The sequence below is a fragment of the Apteryx mantelli genome, chromosome 10, assembly GCF_036417845.1.
Source record: "Apteryx mantelli isolate bAptMan1 chromosome 10, bAptMan1.hap1, whole genome shotgun sequence".
Lineage (NCBI taxonomy): Eukaryota > Metazoa > Chordata > Aves > Apterygiformes > Apterygidae > Apteryx > Apteryx mantelli.
Window position 1 is genome coordinate 3,666,572 of NC_089987.1, and position 13,673 is coordinate 3,680,244.

The 13,673-nt window shown below is 59.1% G+C and overlaps 2 protein-coding genes across 2 annotated transcripts; both read left to right on the forward strand.

Annotated features, from left to right (window-relative positions):
• Positions 1–705: 705 nt before the first annotated feature.
• FOXC2 (forkhead box C2) lies at positions 706–3,628 on the forward strand. Its single transcript, XM_067302403.1, has 2 exons — positions 706–2,604; positions 3,365–3,628. Exons 1-2 carry the CDS (start codon positions 1,219–1,221, stop codon positions 3,461–3,463), a joined length of 1,485 nt encoding a protein of 494 aa, XP_067158504.1. The 5' UTR covers positions 706–1,218; the 3' UTR covers positions 3,464–3,628.
• A 6,959-nt stretch (positions 3,629–10,587) lies between these two features.
• On the forward strand, positions 10,588–13,009 carry FOXL1 (forkhead box L1). The gene is made up of 2 exons (XM_067302404.1): positions 10,588–11,424; positions 11,569–13,009. Exons 1-2 carry the CDS (start codon positions 10,857–10,859, stop codon positions 11,898–11,900), a joined length of 900 nt encoding a protein of 299 aa, XP_067158505.1. The 5' UTR covers positions 10,588–10,856; the 3' UTR covers positions 11,901–13,009.
• Positions 13,010–13,673: the final 664 nt, after the last annotated feature.

A 13,673-nucleotide genomic window follows, 5' to 3' on the forward strand; every position in this document is an offset into this window, starting at 1 on the left:
GCTAAGAGCTGCTGCGTTATTTCACTTAAAATAAATATATTTGAAAGGGGGGGGGGAATACCTGCCTGATACACACCACCGTTAGCTAGGAATTGCGGCGTTTAACAGCGCAGTACGGGAAATCAGTGCGCTGCTCGGACACCCGCGATCATTCAAAGGAACCCGGCGCGTTTCGCGGCTGCGAATGTGCTTTAAAACTTGGCTTTTTTTTTTTTCTTTTAACGAAGCGTAGGGCAACGCGCTGCGGGAGAGCAGAAAGTGCGCAGCCGGCGCCGCTGCGGGAGTTGCTCCTTTTGGGTCCAAAACGTTAAAATAAAGGAGGAGGGGGAAAAAAATAAACTTTTTATTTTTTTTTTGCGGAGTGAGGGAAAGCGCTCAGCAACGCAACGCTTGTGTGTGTGTGTGTGTGTGTGTGTCTGTGTGTGTCTGTGTCTGTGTGTGCGTGTGCGTGTGTGTGTGTGTGCGCGTGTGCGCGTGTGGCGTGTGCCTGCGTGTGATGCTCGCGGCGCGACCGCATCCCGCCGCCCGCCCGCCCATTGGCCGCCGCCGCCCGGGCGCGGCCCGCCATTGGCCGGCGGCGGGGGCGAGGGGCGTGGCCGGCGGGGAGTAAAAGCGCGTCGGCAGCAGGGAGAGTTTTGAAACTTTCCCAGCGGCTCCGAGGGCAGCTCGCCGGCTCCGCGCCCCGCGCACCCGCGCCGCCGCCGCCGCCGCCGCCGCCTGCGAGGAGTCGGCGGGGCGCCGCCGGCTCCGGAAGATTTCGGGTGGTTGTTGTGACAAGAATTGGGTTTTCGCAAGGCTTTTCTTCTTCTTCTTTTTTTTTTTCTTTCCTTTTGATTTTTTTTTTTTAATTCCCTTTTCCTGCGAGAGCAGCCCCCCCCGCCCGCCTCCCTTTCCGCAGCAGTTTCTGCCACCGCCGCGATACATAGGTGTATATAATAATAATCACAGTAATAAAGAGGGAGGGAGAGACCGCCAGAGACCACCCTGCCCCCGGCGACCTGAAGGATGCTGCTGCGGTGCCGCTGCTAAAGGACGCGCTGGGATTTAGCTCGTGTCTGAGACTCTTTCTCTCCCGCGCTCTCCCGCTCTGCCCTCTTCCTTCTCCGCGGAGGGGTCCCCGCCGGGGGTGAGGCCCTCCACCCTTCGCCCCTCTTCCTCCTCCTCCTCTCCTCCCCCCGCGGCTCTGCTCTCCTCGCCTCGCCGGGGGAAGCCCTCTCCATGATGCAGGCTCGCTACTCCGTCTCGGACCCCAACGCCTTGGGAGTGGTGCCGTATTTAAGCGAGCAGAACTACTACCGGACGGCGGGGACGTACGGCGGCATGGCCAACCCCATGAGCGTCTACTCGGGCCACGCCGAGCCCTACGCGGCGGGCATGGGGCGCTCCTACGGGCCCTACCACCCGCACCAGCCCGCCGCCCCCAAGGACCTGGTGAAGCCGCCCTACAGCTACATCGCCCTCATCACCATGGCCATCCAGAACGCCCCCGACAAGAAGATCACGCTCAATGGGATTTACCAGTTCATCATGGACCGCTTCCCCTTCTACCGCGAGAACAAGCAGGGCTGGCAGAACAGCATCCGCCACAACCTCTCGCTCAACGAGTGCTTCGTCAAGGTGCCCCGCGACGACAAGAAGCCGGGCAAGGGCAGCTACTGGACCCTGGACCCCGACTCCTACAACATGTTTGAAAACGGCAGCTTCCTGCGCCGCCGGAGACGCTTCAAGAAGAAAGACGTGTCCAAGGAGAAGGAGGAGGCCCGGGAGCGGCTGCTGAAGGAGCAGCCCAAGCCCCCCGGGCTCGCCGGCGCCGACATCCCCAAGGAAGCCTCCTCCTCCTCCTCCTCCTCCGCCTCGGCGCCTTCCTCCGAGAAGAAGGTGGTCATCAAGAGCGAGACGGCGTCGCCGGAGCTGCCGGTGATCACCAAGGTGGAGACGCTGAGCCCGGCGAGCGGCGGGGCGCTGCGGGACAGCCCCCGCAGCGCGGCCTCGCCGCCCTCGGCCTCCCCCGAGGGCTCGCTGCCCGAGCACCACCCGTCCAGCAACGGGCTGCCGGGCTTCAGCGTGGAGAACATCATGACCCTGCGGACTTCGCCGCCGGCGGAGCTCAGCCCGGTGAGCGCGGCCTCGGGCCGTCCGGGGGGCGGCCTGGCGCTCAGCTACCCGCCGGGGCAGCCGTCGGGCTACAGCCAGGCGTGCAGCCAGGCCCTGGACACTAGTGGGAGCTACCACTGCAGCATGCGGGCCATGAGCCTCTACAGCGGCGAGCGGCCGGGCCACATGTGCGTGCCCCCCGCGGCGCTGGAGGAGGGCCTGGCGGAGCACCCCACGGGCGCCCCGTCGCCCCTGGGCGCCCTGAGCCTGCCGTCGGGGCAGGAGGGCGCGCTGGGCGCCGGGCACCCGCACGGCGGCGGCGGCGGCGGCGGTGGCGGCGGCTCCGCGGCCGCGCAGCCCGCCGCCTCCTGGTACCTCAACCACGGCGCCGAGCTGAGCCACCTGCCCGGCCACGGCTTCGGCTCGCAGCAGCAGACTTTCCCCAACGTGCGCGAGATGTTCACCTCGCACCGGCTCGGCATGGAGAGCGCCTCGCTCAGCGACCACCAGGTGAGCAGCAACTCCACCTGTCAGCTCCCCTATAGGTCCGCGCCCTCCCTATACCGCCACGCCACCCCCTACTCCTACGACTGCACTAAGTATTGAGTAGCCGCGACTCTGCCGCCTAGGGCCGTTCGCCAAAAAAAAAAAAATTAAAAAAAAATTAAAAAAAAAATTAACGATGATAATAATAATAAAAAAAAAAAATCAGGAGGAAAAACAAAAAAGAACCCCAAAAAACCCAAAACACCAGACAAACACTTCAGATCGCGTAAGGAAAGATTTGACAACCTCTCGGTGGACCTGGGAACCACAGAGTTTGCAGATCCCAAGCCCTGTTTCGGCCCTCTTTAAATTCCAGGCAAGTAGATTCTACTTGAAAAAGGGATCGCTCCTAAAAATAATGAAAAAAAAAAGTCTATATATATGTCTATCTAAGCAAAGTGGCAAATTTTATATGCTAAAGTATAGGGGGTCTCAGAAAATAAGTTATGGACCAATATCACAGCGACCATTTATACGATTTAAAAGAAAAAATATATAAATATATATATATAATTATATGTCCTGGGTATTTTTTAAGTTCTCTGTTGTGCTGTAAAAAATGTGTGGATTTCTAATCAGGCTAATTTTCAGAGCCATTAATATAATATTTAAAGTTGAGTTCACTGGATTATTTTTGTGTCGCCCAACAATTTCTAACTTCCAAATTAATGACAAGTGATTTCTTCTTCTTCTTCTTTTTCTTCTGTGTACAATTATGCAATAGAGTTTCTCTCATTTTAGAGTTGTTCTTTTTGCAAGACGAGGAAATAATTTATTTTTTGCTGGTGGATTTTTGAAAGAAAAAAAAAGACAAAGTATCTGATACTTTTTTATTATTATTTACAACGTGTGATGTTTTGTATAATAGATTTCACCTTGACCATTCCTGAGGACTATTTGCTTTAATCTGCTTCAAAGTTCGTTTTGTCTTATGTGGTCCTAATTGTTGTACTTACCTTAAAATAAATCCATGCTGTTTTTTTTCCTGCTCCAAGTCTGGCGCTTGTGTGTGTGTGTATATACGTGTTTTTTTGCAAGTTTTCTCCCCTTCGCCTTTCCTTCATGCGGGAAAACATGGGACTCGTTGCTTTTGAAACAAAGTCGTTTTCCTGGAGCCTAGAGGCTTATTATGATTATTTCTTTGGGAAAGGTTCGGTTCACGCGGAGGGCTGCTGCGGGCGGAATCGCCCAGCTGCGGAGCGGGACGAGCCGGCGCTGCCGGGCCAGCGGGGCCGGGGCCGAGCGCTGCCCGCTCCGGCGCTGCCGGTCCGCGGCCGGCTTTAAACCGGGGTGCCGGGGGGGGGGGGGGGAGATTTCCCAGGCCTCCAAATGCGAGAACGGAAAAAAGGACTTGCAGCGAGGCTGCTGGCCGAGGGAGCGCTTTTTCTCTTGCTCTGTCTCTGCAAATGTAGGCCTTCTGCTGTGCTCTGCACGCCTCCCCGCTCAGCTGCAATGTCCGAAGCGGGCAGTTGCCACGTTATAAGCAAACGAGCAGCCCGCCGCTTTTCCAGGAGGTCCGAAGCGCTGCGAGTTGGTGCGGGTGCTACGGGCTATCATTTAAACCAGAACTCGTAGCGGAGTTTAAAAATATTGCCGGAAGCTCATTTAGAACGAGTTTATAGCTTTAAATGCTCTCTTAAACGAAGTTGTGGCTGCCTTAACCTCTTCTTTATCTACTTACGCTCCTATTCGCAATGCCTGGCGCTGACAGATGCCGTGTTAGAGCCACGAACCTTCCTTTTCCTCAAATCGCTGAAAAGCCACTTTACCCTATTGCAGAAATGCAGCCAGGGTAGGCGAAGAGTAATCCTAAAATCTTGTGCCGGCAAAGCCTGAAGCCGGCTTTAGGAGGGAAACTGCTCCATTTCTTTCGGAGTGTTTTCAAGCCCAGCTCGCTGGAGCCCGGTTCGCTTCGCAGCCGCAGAGATCGCCCGGAGGCACCGCGCCGTCCAACAACAGACGGGCGATAAAGCCCGCAACAAACGCGGCCGAAAGGGAACATTTTCGGGCCTTCCTTCACTCCCCTTCTGCTTGCCTCCCCCTTCCCCATCTCCCTGGCATTTTTCAGGGTGAATATACGGGCAGCCGCAGCTGGGTTACAGAACAGTTCTACTCGTAGCAGGCGGTTAAAATCGATGACATAAATTGATTTTGATCAGGTAAATTTCATATGCGCTAGAAACCTGGCAAAAGACGCTGAAACGCTCGATTTAAATGAGAAAAAATGTCCGAGACTCACTAGATCTGTATTTTAAGGAACATTCTTGTAAAACTCTTGCCATTTTTCCTGGCTCGCAGAGGATGTTCTTTCTTTCATTTTTTTTTCTTTTCTCTTTCTTGCAATAAAATCCAAAGCGCTAATTTAAAGAGAGAAGGATTAAAAAAAAAAAAACCCTAAAGCGGAGAGGACTTTTTCTCCCGTCCTAAAATCCCCCTTCCCCAAGCTTTTCGCTAGCGGACTTTGCCCCTTGCGTCCAGCCCATCGAGAGAAGGTCAGTGCATTCCCTCTCCGGGGAGGTGGCTGGAAATCAGGTGCCTGGTGGGGATTTTCCCAAACGTGGGAGAGCGGGAGTGCGCCGGGGGCACCGAGCAGTGCCCGGTCCGCTGGCGCTTCCCGAGCCGCTTTCCCACGCGTGTCGGGCCGGGAGCGCCCGGGCAGGGCGCACGGCGACCCTTCCCCTCGACGTTAGCCGTCGGGGGGGCCGGGGCAGGCTCTCGGCTGGGGTGCAGGGCTGGGGCCGGGGTGTCCCCAGCCTCCTGCCCCCGGCGGGCTCTGCCACCCCCGCCGGGAGCCGCGCTGCTGCTGGACAGTTCCTAGGGGATTCGGGCACGTCGGGGCCACTCGGGGGGCAGAACCTTAGCCGGGCTTGGAGGTCCCGTCTCTCGCCCGGGGGGGAGGGGGGGGTCCTCCCAACCCTTCTATTTATTTATTTTGCCGTCTCGCACCCTCGCCCCGTCGAGGCGAAGGAAGACGTCCCCCTACTCCCGGCTAAGGGCACTAGCAACAGCGAGGGCTCTGTCCCCTGTGGTTGTCCTCAGCCACCGTCGGGTCCTTGCCCGCGGCTGGCCGGTTCCCTTCGAGACGGCACCGCCTGTCGCAGCGGTCACAGCTGATGATGGCAGTAACGCCGGGACTGCTCGCGGTGACAGTAAGGAGGTGCCTCCCCGTGGGCGCTGCCGTGCGCCCGGGTCCTTTCCCCCTCCCTTCTGCCTTTGCAAATGGCAGGATTTCAGCAGCTTGGCCGAAAAATAAAAGCCCTCTATCAGGTACTGAGAGCAGTAGGGGCCCAGGAGCTTGTTTTCTGCCCGGCGCTTGCAAGATCAGGCCTCCCCCTGGCCTGGCACAGCACAGGGGCAGGGTGTCCCTCCACCCCTTCGCCGGGGCAGGGGCTCCTGTCGCCTCCCCCAGCCCCAGCTAAGGGGCATGGCCGAGCGGCTCTGCGCAGCGCCGTCGAGGCCGGCGACCCCGCGGCGCTGCTCGCCCGGACCCCGGCCCGGGGCGCCGGGCACGGGCGCGCTGCTGAGGGCATCCTCCCTTCGCTGTGCCTGCCCTCCCTCCTGCGGGGACCAGCCCCGTCGGCCCCTTTTCTAACCGAGGCGTTGGAGAGCTTTCGAGCCCCAGCCGCCCCCCGGCCTTTCCTGCGGGAGTCCTTTTCGGAGAGCTCATTTTGCAGGGAGGCGAGAGCCAGCGCCGGGCACGGTCCCCTAAGAGGCACCTTCCTGGGGCCGCATTTAAAGCCTCAAAGACGGGGTTCAAAGCAGGCAGCAGTCTCACAGCCTCCCCCCCCCCCACCCCCAGCCCCGGGTCGTCTGGAGGGACCCTCCCTGGAGGCCGTCGGGGGTCCCACACGAATCCCGTGATCAGATCCGGGGAGGAAGGAGCCAGAGGCGACTAACTAGGCCGATGAGACGTTTTTCGCGACAGGTGATTTAAACCAGGCCAGGCCAGAGAGGGAGGAAGGAAGCAGCACGGGGTAGCACAGCCCTGAGCGTGCCTATGGTCAGCCCGTCCCCTCGACCTGGCCCCGACGTGTCCTTTCTCATCCCCGGTCCTCCCCCTACCCCCAGCTGTCCCCTCGCTCGGGGCAGCCCACCCTCTTAGTCCTTAGGACAACGTCTGCGCCCAAACCCGGCCGGATCGGGCCCTGTAGGTCCTTGCAACCGAGAGACCGGCATAACCCCCCGCGCAGCACGGTCGTTGGGCCAAACCCGGCCCCACCGGGGCCAGCCGAAGGCTGCTCTACGGCCGCTTACACCGGGCCCGGGCCCAGCGTGGCTCCGGGCAGCGGATGAGGACGGTGCTTGGGTTTTTATTGCTGCGTTGCCATTAACCTGCGGGTATGCAAACCTGTCTGAAAGCCCAGACGGCCCCGGGTTTTTGGAAGGGGAAGGGCCGGGAGTTTTCCAGCTCGTTCCCTCTCTACGCTGCCGAGTAGGTCTGTGTGCAGGCAGTCCCGTGGCCCGGCCGAGCGAGCCAGCTTCCCTGGTGCCGTAGGACCCGGGTAAAATACACTTCCTTAAGGAAGGCCGAAGTACAACACAGGCACGGAGCTCTCTGTCCCCCACAAAAGCCATCCCGCCTCCCCTAGAGCATTTTAGATGGGCTCTGCAACGCACCGTGGGAAGGCTCTGGAGAAGGAGATTTTGGGGGGAAGGCCTCTAGCTCTTCTGTCACTTCGGAGGTGACTTTGCAGAGAGTGCATACCAGGCACGGGAGGTCGGGAGAGGAAGAAACCTGTCCCCACCCCGCCCGACTCCGTGCTAATGTCGAGCGACCTCGCAGCTGTACAGCGCCGTGCACGTCGCCCCGGGCGAGGGTTTGGCACTTCTGATCGGACCGCTCCGTGCAGCGATTTCTAAGGCAGCCTAAGCCTGCAGCGGGCGAACCGGGTCATCTCCGAGGAGCAGGGCTCATCACCGCTGTGAAACAGGCTTTAACTCGGGGCAGGAGCTGGGGGGGAGCAAGACACGAATGTCACTGTTCAAACCTGCCTGTTTTAACCCCGTCTGAAGTAACTTCCCGAAGTGCTGGAGCAACCCAGACGCTCCAGGCTCGCTTGGCTCCCCCCCCAACTCCCCGGGCCTTGCATGGGACCGGACCCTACGGCGGGGCAAGCCGGGCTGCAGCAGGAGTGGGGAGACCGGATTTATGTCTTGCTCTCCGGGCCCGGGCTGGCATGCGGCAGGAGTGGGGAGCACAGATTTATGCTTTGCTCTCCGTGTCCCGGCTGGCATGCGGCAGGAGTGGGGAGCACAGATTGATGCCCCGTTCCCCGGGTCCGGGCCGGGCTGCGGCAGGAGTGGGGAGCACAGATTGATGCCCGCTCGGCGGGGACCCCGGGCGGGAGCGCTCCTCGCTGCTGCTTTAAAAGGGGCCTGTCAGCCGGAGAGGAGGGGAAAGACGTCCAGGAGCGCCTCCATCGCCGGCTTCGCATTTCTTCCGTGCAGGGGAAGGGCTACGACAACAATAACAACAACAACATCCCTCTAAACCACGTCGCCCGCTTTCAGCCGCTCGCTTCCCCCGTCACCCCGCAGCTGCAGGAGCCTCTCCGGTTACAGGCGCTTTCGGGGGCTGCTCCTGGGCACATAACGCAGCGACTTTCAGCAATGCCATGAGCAGGAGAAAGACACCAGGGAGCACATGAGCTGGGAGCAAGGACCAGACAGAAAAGCCGCATCTCTGCCTCCAAGGATTTCCTACCGCTAAGAGGGGGAGAAGAGGGGAAGAAAGGAGGAAGCGACAGTTTTACTGGGGGAGAAGGGTGGGGGAATAAGCGGGGGAGCCCGTGTGCCTGTCTCCTGCCAAACACGCGAGTATTTATTGTTTTAATAATCCGTGCTTGGAGTGTCCCAAGGAGCGGGGGATTGACCCGAGGTGGGAAGGGGGCTGTACAGGGCGGGGGGGGGGGGGCGACCCTCGGCGCTGGTCTCCCGTTCACAGGCTGCCTTGAGGGTGCCGGCTTGGTGCCGGACGAGTGAGCAGAGCTGGGCTCTGCCTCATCCCTCCTGGGCGAGGGGATGCTGCCGGGGGGCTGCCGAGGCGACGGGCGGCCCCAGGCCCTCCTTCCGCCTCCCGCTTTGTTTTACTTGAGGTTTTATTGCGTTTATCGCACGCCGGGTGGGTCCTGGGGGAGGCGGCAGGTCCGGGCGGCCGGCGGGTGTCTGCACCGGGGGGGCGGGGGGGGGGGCGGATGCGGCGTTACCGGCATGGGCGGTGTTAACGGGGCTGGATTTGTTTCCTCCTGCCTGAGATGAGCCAGTGAGCGGAGAGATTCCCCCAGCCCCTCGTGGAGAAGAGACCTCCGTACACACCCCCTCTGTATTTCATGTGTACGCATGGTGTCTTAAAGCAATTAGAAACCATTTGCGGCTCCAAAGCAGTCACGCTGTTTTTTACCCCAGGGGTTAAACGTCCTCGCCCGCTGGATTACTCGGAAAACGGAGGGATAGGAGCAGAAACGGGCAAGAAAGCTGACGGTCAGCTGGGAGGAAGGGGAGCCTCCAGGGAGGTCCCAGGAGGGCATCGCCGAGGCCGGGGCGTGCTGAGAGACACTCCGAGCCCGGCTTTTACCTCTTCCCTTCCAGGTAAAAATCCCACCGTGGCAGCTACGTGCGGGCGAGCAGCTGTAGTGACGGATTATTTCTCTCTGAAGGAGGACAGTCCTTCGGGCAGGGAGGATGAAGAAGGCTCACAAGAGGGTGCTGGAGCCCCCATCCTCTGCATCAGGCCCTGCCAGACCTGCATCCCTGGTGCCCTCCTTGAACAACCAGGGACGGCGGCAGCTTCAGAGCTGGCGGTCCCTCTCCTGAAAGGAGCCCGGCTCACCCACGACCTCCAGGAAACGCCTCGTGCTTTATTTCCACGGCCTTATACACGGGGGATCCCCCCCCCGCCCCAGCCCTCTTCTTCCCTCCCCGAGGGAGGTGATGCTCCACGGGCAGGAGCTAAGGGGGTCTAACGCAGCGCCCCACCGAGCCTCCTGGGCCTGGGGAGACACCTCCAGCCGAATCGGAATCCCTCGGGCCTCGGATCAAAACTGTTACATCAGTAAATTAAAAAAAAAAAAAAAGCCCAAACCAACAACAGAAAACACAGCCCCAAACCTGGACGTTTATACAGAAAAAGAGCATCACAAATTCCTAATGTAAGCACCGGCCAGCTGTGTGCACTTGTAAAGTTGTTATAATCCCCCTCCTTGTTATAAACAGGAAAGTACATAATATAAAGCAACAGGCCCGCATTCACAAATACTGACCCTCCTCCCAGCGCCTGCCAAATTCCCCTTTCACGAAGCTCGCTGCACCCCGGGAGCCTCCCCCCGGCAGATCCCGGCCTGCGCCGCCAGCCTCGCCCGCGGCTGCCGCGGAGCCCCCGCTTCGCCCCGCCGGGGCTCGGCCTCCCCTCCGGCCGCTCCGCTCCCACCGGCTCCCGCTGGCTGCACACCTCGGCCACCAGCACCTGGACACCCCCCCCCCCCAAATAACCCTTCCCCTAGGACAGAAACAGGCCCCGCTTCTTTTCTCCCTGCGCATCATCCCTGTCCCAGCGCTTGCTTCTCTTCTGATCGATCTCCTTCTCTCTCTCTCTTTTTTTTTTTTGGGGGGGGGTGTGTGTTTAATACCCCTCTTTTCCTCCAGGGTTGCCTTGCCCGTTCCTCCCCGAGCTCCAGCAGTGTACATCCTGCTCTGCTGTGTGTGCTTACAGCGTCAAGGGGTGGACGTGATATTTCAAACATCAGATCAGTGCGTTTATATATTGGGTGCCCGGAAATTTTTCCAAATAAACACAGCTTGATTCGACTTGGGTGGGCAGACTTATCAACAGACTAATTCTATAAACAAATGAAGGAATAACCCGGAGACCATTGGCTGGTACCAGCAAGACACGTGGAGAGAGCTTGGAGTTTTGTAGCAATGAAATTTTAATTAATGTGGGTGGGCTGAGAACACAAACGACTGTTTATCAGAGACAATTTATTTTCCAGTGCTAAGTCAACATATAATAGCAAACTTACAACAATTATTTAACTTTTTTTTTTTTTTTTTTTAAGAGCTATGAAGCAGGGACAGAGGCAGAGCGAGCTCGTTCAGGCAGGGCTGGGATCTGAGCTAGCACAAATAGCTCCCTGGTGGACTCTCCCCGGGTTCCTGCCGTGCCCTGTCCCTTCTCCCCGCTCCGAGGGGGAAGACCCGGAGCTAAAAGCCCATCCGCGATGAGCCACATTTACAGCAGCCACCTCTCGCCCATGGGCAGCTCCTCCATGGTGTATCTCCCCGCGGCGCTGGGCTTCGCCTCCAGCAGCGTGCTCTCCCGGCAGGACCCCCCGCAGAAGCCCCCGTACAGCTACATCGCCCTCATCACCATGGCCATCAAGGAGGCTCCGGAGCAGAAGGTGACCCTCAGCGGCATCTACCAGTTCATCATGGACCGCTTCCCCTTCTACCACGACAACAAGCAGGGCTGGCAGAACAGCATCCGCCACAACCTCTCGCTCAACGACTGCTTCATCAAGGTGCCCCGCGAGAAGGGCCGACCGGGCAAGGGCAGCTACTGGACCCTGGATCCCCGCTGCTTGGACATGTTCGAGAACGGCAATTACCGGCGGAGGAAGAGGAAGCCCAAAGCGGCGGGGGCGCCGGAGGCGAGGGGCGGCGCGGCCCCCGAGGAGGGCAGGCGGCCGGGGCTGGGCGGCCGCCCGGAGGAGCCCAAGCGGCTCCGGGGCAGCCCGGGCGCCCAGAGCCCGGCGCCGGACCCGGGCGCCGAGGGCCGCGGCGGGCGCTGGCGGGGGGCGGCGGGCGCTGGCGGGGAGCCGGCGGCGGCCGGGGGCCGGCGGCGCTGCGGCGGGGGGGAGCCGACCCCCGCCGAGAGCCGGCCCCCGCGGCGGGAGGCCGCGCCGCCGCCGCCGCCGCCGCCGCCGCCACCACCCGCCGCCGCCCCGGGGGGGCCCCCCGGCGGGCCGCCCGCCGCCGCCGCCCCCCCGCACAAGGGCGCCCCGCGCTGCCGCAGCTTCAGCATCGAGAGCATCCTGGCGCAGGGGCTGCGGCAGCCGCCCCCCGGGGTCGCCCCCAAGGCGGCTCTCGAGAGCCCCGTCGGCTGCTTCGGCGGCTCCCTCGTCGCCGGCGGCAGCTTCGGGCCGGCTTTCAACGCCTCCCTCATGCTCGACTCCCAGGTGCACGGGAGGCTCTATCACATCGGCATCCCCTTCCTCTCCTGCCTCCCTCTCCACTTTTCCGAGACGGTATTTAATTTCCAGTAGTTCCCCCATAATTATGCTCCCCGCCTCCCCTCCAGTCTAGGCGCTGCTCCCGGCCCGGGGGCAGCATGGGAGGGAGAGACCGGACTCAGACCTCACCAAGCGGGTAAAGACCAAAACATGATGTTAAAGGTGACTCAGGATTTCAGGGCATTTTCAAGGCACGTCTTGCTGCGGAGCTCTCTTTAGCGATTGCCTCCCCTGCCAGATCGACTTTTAAAGGTAAAACGCTTTTCTTTTCACGTCGGTGATGGAGAAGCGGAGACAGGCGGTGGCGTTCCCACGCTCGCCTCGGTGCCCCGTCGCGGCTCTTCTGCAGGTTTAGTCTTTGCCTCCGTCAGGTTTTTCAGACCTGCTTTCTGCCGAGCCCCTCGCCTCTCCGGTTTTCTCCCCTTTTCTTTAGAAAACCAAACCCGCCCCTTTTATCCCTGGGGGAGGGGGCTGTGTTTTGTCTTGCCGTTCATACCCACCGGTGCCTACACACAAATACTTCCCGAGATGTTGCCCTCCAGTCCCCGGCGTGGGTGAAAGGCAGGCAGTCGGAATAAACGGAGCTAAAATAAGGACGGACGAAATAAGCCGGTCCCTGGGCAGTCGTGCTTGCTTTGACTCAGCACTGTACGCAATTCACGGCGGTAACGCAAGCTGGTTTCCTGCCTGGCACTTGGACTTCCAGAGTATCGCGACAGCGTTTCTGCCTCACCGATGTGGCTAAGCAGAGAGAGGGGGACGGACAAACACACACACCTTGAACGGGGAGAAGCTGCCCATTTCCATGGCTTGCTGGAATCGGTTACTTCTTACCAAAAAAGACTGAACGAGGGTCGTGGAAGCTGATCCTGGCGTTTTGGAGTAGCTGTGTTAACAATCCAGACAACTACCAGAAAAAAAAAGAAAAAAAAGAAAAGAACTGTTTCTCAATTTTTTTTCTTTTTTCTTAAAGAAGGAAGAATCCAGACACATTATAAGCAAACAGGAATATTTCTTATTTTTTGCCATAAATAGAGGCTTTTTGTATATTAGTGGATAAATGCCCTTTGGGAAAAAGATCTATATTCTCAATTTTCCTTATGAAACTACACCTATATCCAATAAAAGTATTTTGCCCAGTACCGTGGCTGACTCGTTCTGAGCTCACCTCCGCCTCTGTACCTGGAGAGTCGGCGCAGCGGAGCAGGGCCTTCTCCGGGCTCGCAGGCTGGCGGGTGGCCCTGCAGAAGCTCCAGCGCTCATTCCCAAGCCTGGGTGCAGCAGGGAGCTCTGGGGGACTTTCAAGGACAAATACTCGGGTTACGGCATGATGCACTGTGCTGCCAGGAGAAGGCAAAAGGTGAGAGGCTAAAAATAGGGGCCTAAGAAATTGCCCATTCCTAGTAACTGAGATAATATTTCCTGAAGTGATTCTGTTTCTCCTCCCTCCTCCATCCTTCCATCCCACCCCACCCCACCAGAAAAGCCTGCCCTTAAATAAGCACCTGGACTATTGAAAATCTGGGTTTCTCAAGAGAGCTGTGGTCCATCTTTTCCAGAGAAAGGGCAGCACCTCCTCCCTGAAGGTCCTGCCAGTCTGTCTTGCTATTTGGACGAGGAGCTGAGGTGCAGAGCGTTGCAGCACTCGGCAAAGAACTGTGGTGTGGGCAAGTGCAGAAAATCCCTGAAGGGTGGGAAGGGGTGCTGAGTTTCCTAAAAGAAAGATGTTCACAGATGGATCCCTAGACAGACACAGCTACAGCCTTTTACACAAAAGTGCCTCCTCCCCCAGTGAAGAAAAAATGG

Coding starts and splice junctions, on each gene's coding strand:
- FOXC2 (XM_067302403.1), top strand. CDS start 1,219: ATGATGCAGGCTCGCTACTCCGTCTCGGACCCCAACGCCTTGGGAGTG. Junction 2,605..3,364: donor CCTCGCTCAGCGACCACCAG/GTGAGCAGCAAC, acceptor ATTATGCAATAG/AGTTTCTCTCATTTTAGAGT.
- FOXL1 (XM_067302404.1), top strand. CDS start 10,857: ATGAGCCACATTTACAGCAGCCACCTCTCGCCCATGGGCAGCTCCTCC. Junction 11,425..11,568: donor CGAGGGCCGCGGCGGGCGCT/GGCGGGGGGCGG, acceptor CGCCGCCACCAC/CCGCCGCCGCCCCGGGGGGG.